At 37.4% G+C, this 15759-nt stretch overlaps 1 protein-coding gene across 3 annotated transcripts in view; it reads right to left on the minus strand.

The window, feature by feature from the left end:
• LOC108243992 (USP6 N-terminal-like protein) overlaps positions 1-15759 on the minus strand; it is a 38453-nt gene that overhangs the window by 10856 nt on the left and 11838 nt on the right. For 2 of the 3 annotated variants that reach the window (XM_017429812.3, XM_017429811.3), the window contains 10 exons: positions 9781-9866; positions 9644-9683; positions 9486-9566; positions 8163-8270; positions 6857-6966; positions 5615-5662; positions 5462-5510; positions 4300-4420; positions 4109-4203; positions 3914-3979 (listed from right to left, as the gene is read on the minus strand). In XM_017429812.3, the coding sequence (XP_017285301.1) occupies positions 3914-3979; positions 4109-4203; positions 4300-4420; positions 5462-5510; positions 5615-5662; positions 6857-6966; positions 8163-8270; positions 9486-9566; positions 9644-9683; positions 9781-9866 (804 nt within the window). The remainder of the gene's footprint in view (positions 1-3913; positions 3980-4108; positions 4204-4299; positions 4421-5461; positions 5511-5614; positions 5663-6856; positions 6967-8162; positions 8271-9485; positions 9567-9643; positions 9684-9780; positions 9867-15759) is intronic. The other variant, XM_017429813.3, reaches the window with a different exon arrangement.

Here is a 15759-nt window from a genome sequence, read left to right on the forward strand (position 1 = left end):
GTCAGAGTCCATCACTACTCCCAGGTTTCGGGCCTGATCACTGGTTTTTAGTTGTAATAACTGGAGCTGCGCATTGATTGTAGTTCGCTCCTCTTTAGGTCCAAAGATAATAACTTCAGTTTTGTTTCTGTTCAGCTGGAGAAAGTTTTGGCACTCCACACATTTATCTGTTCTAAGCATCTATTCAGTGATTGGATGGGTTCAGTCTCACCTGGTGACAACTCAATATCCGTTGAGTGCAGAGATTGTCCGAGGTGAACAGATCAATGTTTGAATGTAAACAAATGACTCGAATTGTTACCAACAAAACCTGACTGCTGATTTCAATCATTTATTGCAAATTATGCAGTAGACTTTTTGTAGTGAATGATGTGTTTTTAGTGGTTATTTTATCATAGATAATACACATATACAAAAAAAATCAAGTAAAAAAAAATCAGGTATTTTAACAGTTATTATGGCTGTAAACCAATTTATCTACAGAACTGCTCCTGCCCCTAGTCAGGATGTTTATCTGGTTCTTTCCCAGACCTCAGAGGGCCCTTGAAACAACTCAGCAGGATGGAGAAGTGCTGACAGAGGCTAAAACCTGCCAGACCACTACCACAGGATTGTGGGTGCAGGGAGAAAAAGAAGAATTCAGCATGAGAGCTCTTTCCAAAGCTCAGACTTAACCAGATTTTTTTTCTGCTGAAACCACGTACCTTCAAAATCAAAAAGGCAATCTGACAGCTTTCTACAATTTGTGGTGATGTCATGTTTTCAATGTTTAGGTTTTTACTCCAAATTAGTAATTGTGTTTAAGCCTGAGTATTTGTAGGTGGCACCCTATACTATTGGAAATCACAATGACTGTATTTGCAAAGATTTTAGTGTTTTACCATGTTTTTCAAAAATTCTAGAAGAAAATACAAAAGGATTCTTTCTCATTTAGATTGTAACTCATTTTTTTGCATACATCTTTATGTTCTTTGTAAAACTCACTTCAGTTGCATGGCTCTCCTTTACCTGTCAAAAGCTTTTGATAGTTATTCATTTTATTTTATTGGAAAAACTGCAAAAACTATGGTATGGTAACTATGGTAATAAAATGGATACAAAGTTATTTATCTTAGAGAAAACATTTTCTGTGTTAAGTGTTGTAATTCCACCAATGCTTGACTGAACTGTGGGGTTCCTCAGGGACCTATTTTTGGACATCTTTTTTTTCTTACTTATGACGTGGTTCAAAGTGAATAAATTATTTGTAAATGTAAAATATTAACTGTTATTTTCTGTGGAGAAAAAGTTACATTCTTTTTTTTATTTTAGTTCAGTCTGCTAAACTACCTGAAGTGTCATCTACTAGATTCAAAAAAGGTTAAAAAACAAAAACAACTGGACTTCTATTCTGTAGCTGAAGACGTTTCGCTTCTCATCAGAGGAGCTTTCTCAATTCAGAAATAGAGAGTGTGGAGTTGAGCTTTTAAAGCTGAGATGTGATGTAAGCTGGATTGCTTGCAAATTGTTCTCTCTCCTAACAATGGAGGCTCGTTAGAATCCTTGTTTGTCTGACTCACTGATGGGTCCCTCTTGTCACATGAGTGCAGGTGTTGATTGGAGTGAAACTGACTGGGGATCAGGCCTAAAGCTCCATTATATGTTTTTGAAAGCTGAAATCTGAGACCTCCTCCTCTGTTTAATGTTGGTTTCTCCTTTTTGACATAGATGGCTTCTTTTACCCCCCTCTCGAACCATCTGTCTTCTCGGTCCAAAATATGAACATTTTGGTCCTCAAAGGAGTGTCCCTTATCCTTGAGGTGTAGGTGGACAGCTGAGTCCTGTCCAGAAGAGGTGGCTCCCCTGTGTTGAGCCATGCGTCTGTGGAGAGGTTGTTTGGTCTCTCCAATATAGAGGTCTGAACATTCTTCGCTGCACTGAACCCACATGTTTGGAGAGCTTTTTTGATGAAGCACATCAAAAAGGCTCTCCAAACATGTGGGTATCCCAATTGGGCTTTTGTCAAGTCAGCTAGGAAACCCACGAAACTCACCACGGAACAGAACAAGGAGAGGAACGTTGCTGGAGTATCCGAGAAACTTAGAAGGATTTTATCCAAACACAACATCCCAGTACATTTCAAACCCAACAAGACTCTCAGACAGAGGCTGGTCCATCCTAAGGACAAAACACCCAAACCAAAACTGAGCGGAGTTGTGTATGCAGTTCAGTGCAGCGAAGAATGTTCAGACCTTTATATTGGAGAGACCAAACAACCTCTCCAAATTTTAGCAGTCATTCAGCACTTAGCATTTATAACTCTATTTTCCCAAAATTATCAACATTTTCTAGTTTTACTTTAAGTCTTCATAAATATATTATATACTAAGAATGTTAGTGTTCTTAATAAATATAAACACATTTTCAAGGCCAGGAAATTTGTTAAATATTTAAAAATAATTATTCAGTGTTAACAAAAAATCATGAATGAATGTGAGAAAATTTAAATTTTTTACTGACTTACTAGAACTTTTGTAAGATCTTGATTTGCTGGTCTGCTGAAGCCATTATTGTTTTGTGTGTCTACCTGTGATGGTTTCATGAAAATATATTGTGAATAAAGTCCTACCATTCCTTGAATATATGTATACCACCTGCTTCCTTTCATGCCAGAGTTTTAAACTGAAATCATGGAAAAAATCTTTTATAGCCATTTTTTGTTAGCTAATGGCCATCTAGAATTGGATTGACTCTGAAAGTTAATCAGTTGTAGATGTACATCCAATAATAACTTTCTGAAAATTTCACTAAACTCTGTCAAGTGGTTTATGAGTTATTTTGCTAACAAACAAATATGGTTTACTTCAACCATTACTACTAAAGTTTTAAGCAACAATCTTGCACAATGAGTGGCACTTGGATTATGTGAATGACTCCCAGCTAAAACCACACAAAAATGTAACACAATATCTGTAACAATATCTGTAAAATTGACTGAATTATAGCTGGGGTTTTTTTAAGGTCTTAAAAATCTGGTGGCAGTCATTTTAAATTGGATTGGCTCTAAAAGGTAACCAATTGTAGTTATACATCCAAAGATTACTTCCTGAAAGTTGTATTAAAATCCATGCAGTGGTTCATGAGATATTTTGCAAACAGACACACAGAGTCGGCTCCAATTAGTTAATGGAAAGATTTTAAACAAAGATTTGTTAGTGCTTAAAGTATGTGTTGGGGATCAGTCTCAGCTAGTACCACGCCAAATTTTAGATCATCATCTATAAAATTGGCTGTTACAGCCATTTTTGTTTTTTTTAAGATCAGTTGGCTGTGGTGGCCAACTTGAATCACACATAAGATTTTTGTATATTTACTGATCATTTGGCAGTGCCAGTCCTCCACAGAGCTGATTTATTTGTTTTTCTAGAGGAAACATGACTTGAATCATCCTATGAGAGTCACAGGAAACCCTTGGTGGGCAGCTGTGGCTCAGTGCAGTCGTCCTCCAGTAAGAGAGGTGGAGGTTCGATTCCTGCCGGGAGTCACATGTCGAAGTGACCCTGGGCAAGAACCCCTCATTGCCTCCGATGTGTGCCCCATTGGTTTATGAATGGAGTTTAAAGCACTGATTAGTTTCCATAGAATGATTTATTCAGATTAGCTTTGTAGAGATGGGTAAATGAGGGCACAGATTGTGTTGTAAAGCACTTTGAGTAGCCTGACTGGCTAGAAAGGCGCTATATAAGTAGAGTTCATTTACCTTGAAGCTTTTGTCTGAAAATGTCTAGATTCTAGTTTAGATTACAGGCTGACCAACAAAGAGCTTTTTAAGATGCTTCCAGCTAAATACTGTGGTTCTCATCCACAGGTGATTATGTGAGGGATGAGTCCTAACGAGCTGACTAAATAACATGGAATCAAGCAGGCTCCTCACCCGGTCTATAAAACACTGCATAAACCATTTGGTGCTGTATATTCCTGCTGACATCTGCTCCCTGTCCTGCAGAGGGACAAAGATGACGGTTACATGTGAAGAAAGACATTTAATATCATCACACATAGTAACTTGCTGTACTGATGCATTGCCCTGATTTTCTCTTATGCAACACTTGTGTAACAGTGATCTCACCAGATGTTTTTTCAGTTTGGGGAGGAGTTTGGAAATGATCTGATCATGATGGGTCTGAAATCTGTGAAGTTTCGGGAACCCAGGAACAAAAAAGCCTTAAAAGAGGGAAGGAGAGAACAGAGAGAAACACCTTCTTGTAACTTAACACGAGCTCAAACCACACTCAACAAGCAGACCAGGCAGCATCTCACCATGCATAGCGTGTTTCTCGTTGGTCAGCAGCTGCGACAGGGCCCAGAAGGCATCTTCTTCGTTCATGTACATGAGCAGCAGGGCCACAATCTGACTCATGCCCTGACAGTAACTCACCTCCTGCAGGCCAGACACACAAAGGAAAAGCTCACACTTCTGCTGCAAAGATTTAACATTTTTCAGATATCCTTTTCTGTCCAACATAATTTTGGTAAAAGATAATGAGTCCATCTCATTGTTTCTTGTCTTTTACTCATGATCTAAATGCTGATTCAGCTTTTGGAGGTGGGGGGGGGACTATTTTTACAAAACATAACCTCTAACCACAGGAGGGAGAGGGAGAAAAAAGGTGACAATGTTCTGCACAAAAAATAAATACATATTAAATGATAATAATTAAACAACAATAATATATACACTATTTCTTTTCACAGAAATGCTAACACAAATTTTGTGTTAAATTTGTGTATTTAGCAATTCAGGAAATGAAAATAATGTCTGCTCCACCAATATTTATGCTCAGGAGCTACTACTGAACAAATGTCAGCTTCGTCATTCAGCACTCAGCATTCACACTGCACTTTTGCAGAAACTCAAGTTAATAAAAATGATGTACTAACATGTGAACATCAGCTATCTATTGTCGAAAATAAAAACCAATTCAGCTGAGAACCAACAGCTACTGACAACAGCTAATATCCTAAAATAAAATTTTATATCTAATGGAATTACTGGCTGATACAGTGGATCACAAAAGTATTCACTCCTTTGACATTTTCTCAAAGGGGGGAATTTCTAAATAACCTTTAAAACAAATGTATTTGTTGTATGCTTTAATTTATACAACATAACCACTCTTTGAAAATGAAAAATGCATTTTATTGTTAAAAAACAAAAACATTTTGCAGCAACAATACATTTAATTTCTAAATTGACGTTGCCTAAAAAGCCCAGAAACTTTGAATAATAAAAGCAGATGAGGTAGAGAAACTTAAGAACACTGTCAGCAGATTTTAATTACTAAAAAAAAGAACATCAAATAAATCGGATAAAATACTCAAAAAGCTTAAATGTAGAATAAAATTTAGATTATTATTTGTTAAACTGAGTTGGGCTTTTATTTTTTAAGCTTGTTATATTAGAGGGCAAACTGCTACTCACTGTGTTGTAAACTGAATATGCAGAGAGGACATGGAAGAGAGACTGCTGCCTGAGGAAACAAGGAAAGGAAGCAAAAAGGAAGGACACAAGGTAACATGAAGATAATATAAACAATTTGGAATTTTATTTTGAACATTTGTTTTTTTTTATTACCAATGTGATCCTGAAGCTGCAAACAGTTTGTTGAGACAATTCTTTCTGCTAAAATAGAAATGTCAGTAATTTTACTTTAAAAGCCAGGTTCTGTATATTGGTTATAAACAATTGCTATTTTACCTGTTGTAGATAGCTCTTTGAATGACCTTGGATTGGAGAAATTTAGTTTAATTCTGACTAACGAGCTAACGGCTAGTCTGAGAGAGGCCAAGGCCAAGTGGATTCCTTAAAAATCTCCAGTCTCAAAAATTAATTAATTTAATCAATTAATTTAATCATTTTTGTTCATAATATGCTATTTAAAAAAAACTTTACACTGCAATCAATATCTTATTATTATATTATTAAACTTTTCATGCCACCTCCCCCTTTGGAAGGAAAAAAAATCATGGGCCTATTTAGCTTAACAAGGATTAAAACAAAGTGAATAAAGTTTAACTGTAATTCGGATCAAAAGAATACATTTAAAAAAAACTCCAGATATACATTATTCTATTTAATTTGATCTTAAGCAATATGAAAAAATGGGACTTGGTTTTTGTGACATTTTGCTTCCAGATTGTTATTTGCAGTGTTTATATTTTTATTTAAAAAAACAAAACAAAACAATAATAACTGCAATTTGCTGATAAGTGAGTGTGGATTTACTCTCTACACTGCCTGGCACTGTCTGTCACAAAAAAGTCAAGAGGAAAAAAAAGTTCTACTTGCAATCTTTAGGTCCCAAAATTGAAATAAAATAAAAATGGAAGTGGTCATGCCCCCCACCCCCACCTAGGGGTTGCCTCCCACAGTTTGAGAACCACCGAGAACCACCAGTTATTTTGGCCGAGATACAGTGCCTGTTTTACTCTTTTATTGCTATTATTAATCAGTCATTGTCAATATAAACTGGCCTTTTTGACAAAAAAATAACCCCTTCAATGGCAACGTGAAAACTAATATCTACAAAGTAATGCCAATTAAATAAAAGTAATGTAAAATGTGTGATTGCATAAATATTCACCCCCTTCAAAGTGACTGTCCTAATTTCAACAAATGTCCAGCCTCTTGGTGCAAGTAGAATCACCTGATGGCAGTGGATGTGTTTCAGATGATTGCAGTATAGTAACACCTGTGTCTGGAAAGTCTATTCACAGGTAAATCAGTATTTCTGGCTACCATTACACCATGAAACAAACTTTTTTATGATGAAATCAGATTTAAAGCTAAAATCAGACTCAACATTGTGAAACTTACTTAACCCCAAAGCAATCCATGAACATTATATGGTTTCTGAAGGTTCTGTTGATGTCCAGGTCGATCTGTCTGATCTCTGGTGAGCAAAGTCGGGCTTGTTCCTTCATTTTCTGAGCAGAAAACAGCAAAATTTCATCAACAGCAATCAGGGTTGGAGTGGCACTGAACCAAACTATTGAAGGAATAGAAAGAACATTTGATTCAGAAATGTGTCGTCTCATTCATTACTTTACAAACAGTTCTGTAACCTTTTGAAGTGGTTTTGATCAATTTATTCACAAGTTCCTTTTATATGCTTAGTTTTGAAATGTGGGGTGGATTAAGACGTTTGCACAGTTCTGTAAATTTGGGCTTGTAAAACAGCTTTGTTTAGAACTATGAATAAAATAAACTATGACAATAAACTCAATAATTTAAACACACTTAAACGCAATTACAAACATAGCGCAAAAAACAAGAAAATTTATTTGGTCAATTATTATTTTTTTGTTGTAACAATGTATTTGGCAAAAAATCTTACCCTGTTGAAATGCCTATTTCCATTAAATGGTGTGACATTGGTAAGGAAATGCATTTGTGGGTTCTGCAGCAGGGTTGAGTATGTGGTTGCACAAAAACTTGCCAAATCTCTGGTAATGCCAAACACATTTTGCTATTGAATTTTGTTTTGACCTTTTGGTATCCAAGGCTGCTCCTGACCTCTGATCCTGTGAGGTATAAAGTGGCTGTTTTTTGCCTGATTGGTCCGATTGGCACCTGACTGTCAGTACCTGTGAGGAAACAATGGCAATCCCAATCTCAATCAAACTCTATCCTCCAAGATGCCAGCTGTTGTGGGTGTGCATAGTTCCACATGGTTCTGAGGCCACTGTTTATTAAATTAATAATTTGTTAAATTGCCAATATGCCTTGTTTCTTCAGACTTCAATTATTTAACCCAATAAAAAGCACCTAACAAAAGTTAATAGCAGAAAAAGCTATTTGGCATTGGCAGAGAACATTTTGGCAAGTTTTCCCATGGGCATGACCCCCATACTCAACCCTTGGTCAACCCACAAATGCATTTTCCTAAAAAAATGTGGCACCATCGTACCACAAGATTTGTTTACAAAGAAATAAACAGGCTCTCCAACAGTATAAGATTTGTTGCCAAGAAGTATCGTCACAGCAAAGCAATAATCAAACAAATACAACTTTTCCTACTTTTTGTGCTAAGTTATATATATAAGTGTGGACAATTTACCATCATTCCCTGCTCAACCTGTTTATCAGATTTCCTTTCACATTAAAAACAGTCACTTCATACCTCATATTTGCCTTCATTCTCCCTCTTGGTACGCTCCACATCCAGGATCAGAGTCCAGGCCCGGCCTCGAAACTGCAGGGGGATCCCTTTGTACACCCGCTTCATCATCTGACACCAGGGAAAAAAGAGGAAATTAAAACGCTAAGCAGATAATAAAAACAAGAAAGGCTTACAAAGATGAGGGCTGCCAGCCCTACCATATCACCCTCCAACTATGTTCTAAAAAGAATTGGGACAGCCCTAAGTGTTGGTATAAAAATGTAGATAAAGCTGATCCGTCGGAATAAGGTGGGCCTGAGTGTACTTTATTGAAACTCTTTGATCCAAACATACTCAAAATAAGTAACCAGCAGTTGGACTTAATATCATTAGTTTCAGTGATGTATTTTATGTTTCAAGTCTCAGCAAAATATCTCAAGTACTATTGAACGGATTTAATAAAACTCTCAGAAAGTATTCACCGGATGTACATCTCCAACTGATTACCTTTTGCAGTCAACCCAATTAAGAATGGCCACCACAACTAAGCAACCTCTGCAAACACAAAAATGTTACTAACTCAGCCACTTTTCCAGATTTTGAGCTACATTTTGGTGTGGTAGTAGGTGGGCATCATCACCAACATGTACACTGACAACTTACTGATTATGCAAGATCTGCAAATAAAACTTTGCCATTAAATATTATAGTCATCTCTGCCAGCGTGCTAACAAAAAATCTCAAGAACCTCTGATCCTAATGAAACATTTAGAAAGTAATCACTAGGGCAAGTGTTACTGACTTGTTTCTGGAAAGGTGCTAAAACTAAATAAATTGGTAGTTCTACATAAATACTTGTGTTTCTGAAAATATGAATTTATTTAAGTATTACATTGGTGTGTTATTTATCACTTTAGCCCTAATATGCTTTGGTTTATTAATTTTTTTTCTGTATGAACACATAATGGACTAAACAAACTGAAAAAGTCATGTCTTTAATGATTTATCAACTAATATGATACAGTATAATACTCACCTATGCCACATTCTTCTTCAGTTTGTCATAGTCTCCCATCCTGAACAGGCATATTTGCGACAAAGGAGTCCAATATAAAACATTGGACTCCTTTGCTGAACTTAGTTTTTTTTTAATCTGATACTGATGTTCTGATGCCATTCTGGCAGTAACTAAGAATATCCATTCTCATCTTGCAAGCATAGACTGTGCAAGGGCGCTGTCTAGTTAAGTTATCTACAAGCGCTGCATTCCTTCAAGGAATGATAGGCCTTTAATTCTGTTGTTTGTTTTTATGTAAAATCTCCAGAACTGAATTTGCCACTCACCTTGTTACTGTTTTTGTATTTCTCCCACTTGTTAACCATCTTTAACCATTTCTCTGCTCTCTTGATCTCCAGCTTCTTCACCTGTGAAGGTGAAAGAAGCTGGTGAAGAGAAACTCAACCACTTGTTTTCAGAACTTCAACACTTTCCCTTCCATTACCTTCTCTTCCTGTACAGTCAGGGCCGGCAGCTCAGTCTCACTGGAAGGCAAAAACAAATCATTAGGCACCTCACAGTGCCACAAACTGGCTGGAAACCACTGTCTCTAGTGCACAGAAACAGAAAGAATGAACCTACTGCATAAAGCCAAAGCGGTCGATGGATTTAAAGATGCTGTAATCAGCATCCTCCCAGGGGTCAACGTCCACTCCTCCCTGTCTGCCCTGGAAACTCAAAATCATTCAAGTTCAACACAAAGAGAAAGAAAACAAACAGAAAACATTTTGTGTTGATCCCACCAACATTAACTTTTGGTTAACAAAAATGTACTAAATGCTGCAAAAAAACAAAACGATCATTTATTTTCTGCCAAGAGTTATGTTTTATCAGTAAGATCAGAATCAGGATGATAATTTTAAGTGACTCTGAAGTGATTTATAAGGAATAAGAATAAAAACAACTGGACTAGAATAATGGTGCACCCAGAAACTAGTCATAAATATTATGAAATTGTAATTGTAATCACAAACAAATAAACAAAGAAGGAATAATAAGAAGAAGGCAGGCTAGTATGTATGTATATCAATAAATAAATAATCATGAAGGCAATTTAAAAAAAGCAGTAAAAAAATGTATGTAAATTATTATTTAAAAGGAAAAAAACCCAAAAAGATATACACATAAAAATACGGAGAAAAGGTAAGTATTCTGAAAAATATGTAATTATTTAATTTAAAATGCAATAAGTACATAAACTGTAGTTATGTAAATACCTAAGTTAATAAAACACATTTTTTTTATTTAAGCAGCAAACAAACAAACAAATAACCAATTAGAGAAATAAATAAAAGTCATGTTACACACATGTTACCCAGACATTAAACACATGTTACAAACATGTTACAACACTCTCTTCCCCCATGTGAGTGGCCTGGTTGACTAGAAAGGCACAATATAAGTACAGTCCATTTACCATTTATTTTTTTGAGAGTTTCATCAAAATCTATCCACAAACATAGACATGGGCAAAAATATTATCACTCTTTTGCCTACGGCAGCAGGTCACCATAAAATTAATATCACAATCTCTTGTTTTACTAAAAGTGTGCAGCTCAAGTGCAGTGTTTGTGGAACTTGAATAAAAGAAGCTCTGAGCCTCATGATCATACAGACTTCTCATTTTTATAAACTGTTATTTTCCTTCTCTGTTTCTCTTCAGTGCACGGAGCAACATGTGGTCAAACAACAGCATCCACATCCAGACACCAGCATGATCAAGCACTCAGCTGTGCCCTGCAGGTTCATGTCAAATCAATTGTTGCACAGTGTGTCACAGAATGAACAAACCTCTTTAAACTTGCCCTCTGAGCCAAGCTTCTGAGCTCAATTTAACCTATTAGATGGCTGCCACTATCTAACAACACACCACCCCATCCTCACACAGTTCAACTTTGCATCATTCACAACTCTTCCTCCAGCTCCCAGATAGGAAAATAGGAGTTTACCCAATCCAAGTGTGCTTTTAGACCTGATAAACATTTATTTTGTTCTCTCAGAGAAAACAGATCTCAGTGGGCTGACCTCTGTTTGTGACTGGGTGGATTTTTTTTCCAAAACTGTGGTTCTAATGGCTTTAATTTAACATGAACTCCAATCTGAACTCATATTAATCAATTAACAGTGCCTATACAAAGTATACATCCCCCTTATATGTGTTATGCTTTTATTGCTATTTTAAATCAGTCATGGTAAATATAAATTGGCCTTTCTCACAAAAAATTAAAACTTTTCAATGATAAGGTGAAATCAAATTTCTACAGAGTTATACCAATTAAATACTAGAAGCACTCAGAGAGCACAAACCTCCACCAAAGGCACAGCATGGTTGAAAAATAGTGTGATCCAGATCATAATCTGGATCACCACCAAAACTGAATCCATTGCTTTTTATGACAACCCCAACACTTCCTGCAAATTCCATCCAGATCTGTTCATTACTTTTTACGTGATCTTGTGTCATCCTCCTTCTTCTAACTCTGTCTGAATCCCCTGTCCTCACTCCAGCTACCTCCATGTCCTCTCTAACTGTATCCATATATCTCCTCTTTGGCCTTCCTTTTTGTCTTTTTCCTGGCAGCTGCATCGCTAACATCCTTCTACCAATATAACCACTGTCCCTCCTCTGCACATGTCCAGACCATCACAGTCTGGCCTCTCTAACTTTATGTCCCAGTCGTTCAACCTGTGCTGTACCTCTGATGACTTCATTCCTAATCCTATGCATCCTTGTCACTCCTAAGGAGATCCTCAAAAGCTTCAGCTCTGCCACTTCCAATTCTGTCTCCTATCTTTTTGACAGCTAGTCTCACCATTGTTTTGTAAACCTTTCCTTTGACCTTTGCTGGCATCATTTTGTCATAAATCACTCCTAAAACCATCCACTCCATCCTGTCTGCACACTTCTTCATTCACAAAAATGTATTCTGTCTTGCTACAGCTGACTTTCATCCTCGTCTTTCAAGTGCATACCTCCACATCTTTAAGTTATCTTCCACCTGTTTCCTGTTCTCAACACAGATCACAATGTCATCTGCAAACATCATAGTCCACGGGGATCCCTGCCTGACCTCATTTGTTAGTCTGTCCATCACCAAAAAAAGACAAAGGGGCTCAGAGCCAATCCTTGATGTAGTTCCACCTCCACACTGAAACTATCTGTCCCTCCTACAGCACATCTCACCACTGTCCTGCTGTCCTCATACATGTCCTGCTGTCCTCATATATGTCCTGTACCAGTCTAACATAGTTCTCTGCCACTCCAGATTTCCTCATACAACACCACAACTCCTCCCTCAGCACCCTGTTTTATGCTTTTTCTAAATCCACAAGGACACAATGAAGTTCTTTCTGACCTTCTCTGTAGTTCTTCATCAGCATCCTCAAAGCAAATATGATATCTTTGGTGCTCTTTCTTAGCATAAAATCATACTGCTGCTCACAGTCACCTCTTGTCAAAGTTTAGTTTTCACAATGCTCTCTCTCAGATCTTCATCATGTGTCTCATCAACTTTATTCCCCTGTAGATGCTACAATTCTGTACATCACCATTGTTCTTAAAAATGTATAGCAACACACTTCTCCTCCATTCCTCAGGCATTTTCTCACTCTCAAAAATGCCACTGAAGAATTGAGTCAAAAATCTCACTGCCATCTCTCCTAGACATTTCCATACCTCCACTGGTCTGTCATCAGGTCCAACTGCCTTCCCCTATATTGATCCTCTGTAAAGTCTTCCGGACTTCATTCTCATTAACCTTTTCCACTTCCTAGTCCACAATTTATATGACTGTTGCTGTAGTAGCCCAGTCCTTTGGAAGTTTTTTCTTACCACCCAGAGCCTTTAACAGCTCCTTCCTGAACTGCTCACAGCATTCTTCCTTCCTCAACTACGAATATTTGGTCCTCTTCTGTGCCTTTACTTGTTTCCTTTTCTTCACCACAACAGTCATCCTACACACCACCATCCAATGCTGTATGGCCACACTCTCCCCTGCCACAACCTTACAGTCTACAATCTTCCTCATGTTACCTCTTCTACAGAATGTAGTCTACCTACCTCCACTCTTATAGGTCACCCTGTGTTCCTGCCTCTTTCGGAAATAGGTGTTAACTACAGCCATTTCCATCCTCTTAGCAAAATCCACCACCATCTGCCCTTTCTGGTTCCTTTCTTTGACACCAAACCTGCCCATCACCTCCTTTTTCTTCACCAACATGGCCATTCAGATCTGCTCTGATCACAACTCTCTCCTCTCTCTGGGAATACTCTACAATCACTTCATCAGAACCTTCCAGAATTTCTCTTTGTTTTCTACATCACACTCAACCTGTTAAGTATAACCACTGACAACATTGAACATCAGACCTTCTTCTGCTACCTTCAGACACATCACCCTATCTGACACTCTTTTCACCTTGACTACATTCCTTGCTAACTCCACCCATCCTGTGTCTGGTTTTGCTGGAGGTTTCCTCCTATTAAAAAGGAGTTTTTCTTTTCCTTTGTCGCAAATATGCCTGTTCAGGATGGGAGACTACGACAAACTGAAGATTCAATTCAATCTGCTGGCTTCCTTAGATAGATAATGTTTACTAATTGGCTTTTATAATGTATGTGAATGATTTTGTACAGTTTACGCCAATCTTGGAGTCTGAAAGGGTTGAAGTTGACGTCCGTCTTTGTCTGGACTGGCCACAGGCCATCCATCATAACAGTCTGCGTTAGATTGTGTTGTCTTGAGCCACGGTGTCCTGATGGTCTTTTTGAACTTTCTTTTTTGACTTGTCCCCCTTTCCAGGGCCCCCTCCTCCCTCCCAGGTCAGAACGATTTTTGTAAGTGTATGTGTGTTTTGTGACTCCCGTAGCCAGCCAGATGAAGTACTGTCACCATACATTGTTTTTGGTTGTTGTTTATGGGTGTTTTTTTCTCTTTTGTGTTTAGTGATTCAGTTTCTTTTAATGTGTTTTGTGCATTTTCCTTTTAGTAATTGTATATTCAGTTAGTTCCTCTATCTCCCTGTATTACTAGTCATTTTCCCTCAGTCAGTCCTGTTACCAAGACAGGCTTCTCACCTCAAACCTTATCTGTGTTTTCATTAGTGTCAGCTACCACCGCTTATCTCATCAATCCCAGCCTACATGTTCTCTCAGTTCTCACTCACTCCTCAGTCAGTCATTACCTCTGTCAAGGAGATTATGTTTTCAGTCTGTCTGTCTGTGTACAAGATTACTTAAAAAGTTATGACTTTCATGAAATTTTCAGGAAATGTCAAACATGGTACAAGGAACAAGTGATTAAATTTTGGTGGTGATCCAGTCAAAGGTCAAGGTCAAAAGTCAAGGTCACAAATTAGCCTGTGCTCTAACTCTTCAACTGTATAAGTGGAATGTTTATCTTCACAGATCAACAACTTATGGGTCAAAAGCCATCACTTTGAATTTCAAGGTGATGGGGTCAAAAGTCAAGCTCCCAGAGGACCTTGTTCTTTAACTATTCAACCATGTAACAGGAAAATTGAACTGCGCAGCTGGACATCTCGTAGGTCAAGGGTGATCACGATTGATTTCGAGGTCATGGGGTCAAAGGTTATCATCACAGCTGGCGTAGTGCTCTAACTATGCAACAGTGCAATGTAGGAATGTCAAACTGCATAGTTAGACACCTCATATGTCAAAGGGACTCAAAGGTCAAGGTCACAGGTTAAAGGCTTGTCTATGCTCCAACATGTGTTTTTGTTACCTCCACCAAGGAAATTATGTTTTCAGTTGTTTTCAGCTGGTTTGTTTGTCTGTCTATTAGTAAAATCACATTAAAACTAATGAACAGATTTGGATAAAATTGTTTCTAGTTTCGATATGTTTTCCTGTCTGGTCTTTTTTTAACTTTGGAAAGGTGGTGGACTATGGTCATTAGTGCTTTATATTTTTTGCTTGTTTGCTTTTTGTTTTGATTATATTTATTAAATCCCATATATATATATATATATATAAAATTTTGAACTCTGAATTATTTATGATGATCATTACTTTTACCTATGTGAAGTATATATTCCGTCCATTATTGTTATCAAAGTTTATACTTTTATAGAAGCTAGATAATAATAATAATAATAATACATTTTATTTCAAAGGCGCCTTTCTGGCACTCAAGGACACCGTACAAAGAACAAAATCAGCAGCAACAGAAAAAAGGATGTAACAATCAAAAAAGTAAATAAAGTAAATAAAAGTAAATAAATAAAACAAACAAGAAAAGACAATGTATCTATATAAAATCTATATAAAATCAGGCAAACCAATTGTGTCAGGTGGAAAAAGCAGATCTAAAAAGGTGTGTTTTGAGTTCTGATTTGTATTGTGAGAATGACTTTATGTTTCTAATGTGAGGTGGTAACGAGTTCCAGAGTCGGGGAGCAGAGCGACTGAAGGCTCTGCTCCCCATGGTGGTGAGACGGGCGGAGGGGACAGTCAAAAGGATGGAGGAGGATGATCTGAGGGAGCGAGAGGGAATGGCAATATGAATAAGATTTGAAAGATATGGGGGGGAGAGATTGTAA

Source organism: Kryptolebias marmoratus, linkage group LG15 (genome assembly GCF_001649575.2).
Source record: "Kryptolebias marmoratus isolate JLee-2015 linkage group LG15, ASM164957v2, whole genome shotgun sequence".
NCBI classification, from domain to species: Eukaryota; Metazoa; Chordata; class Actinopteri; order Cyprinodontiformes; family Rivulidae; genus Kryptolebias; species Kryptolebias marmoratus.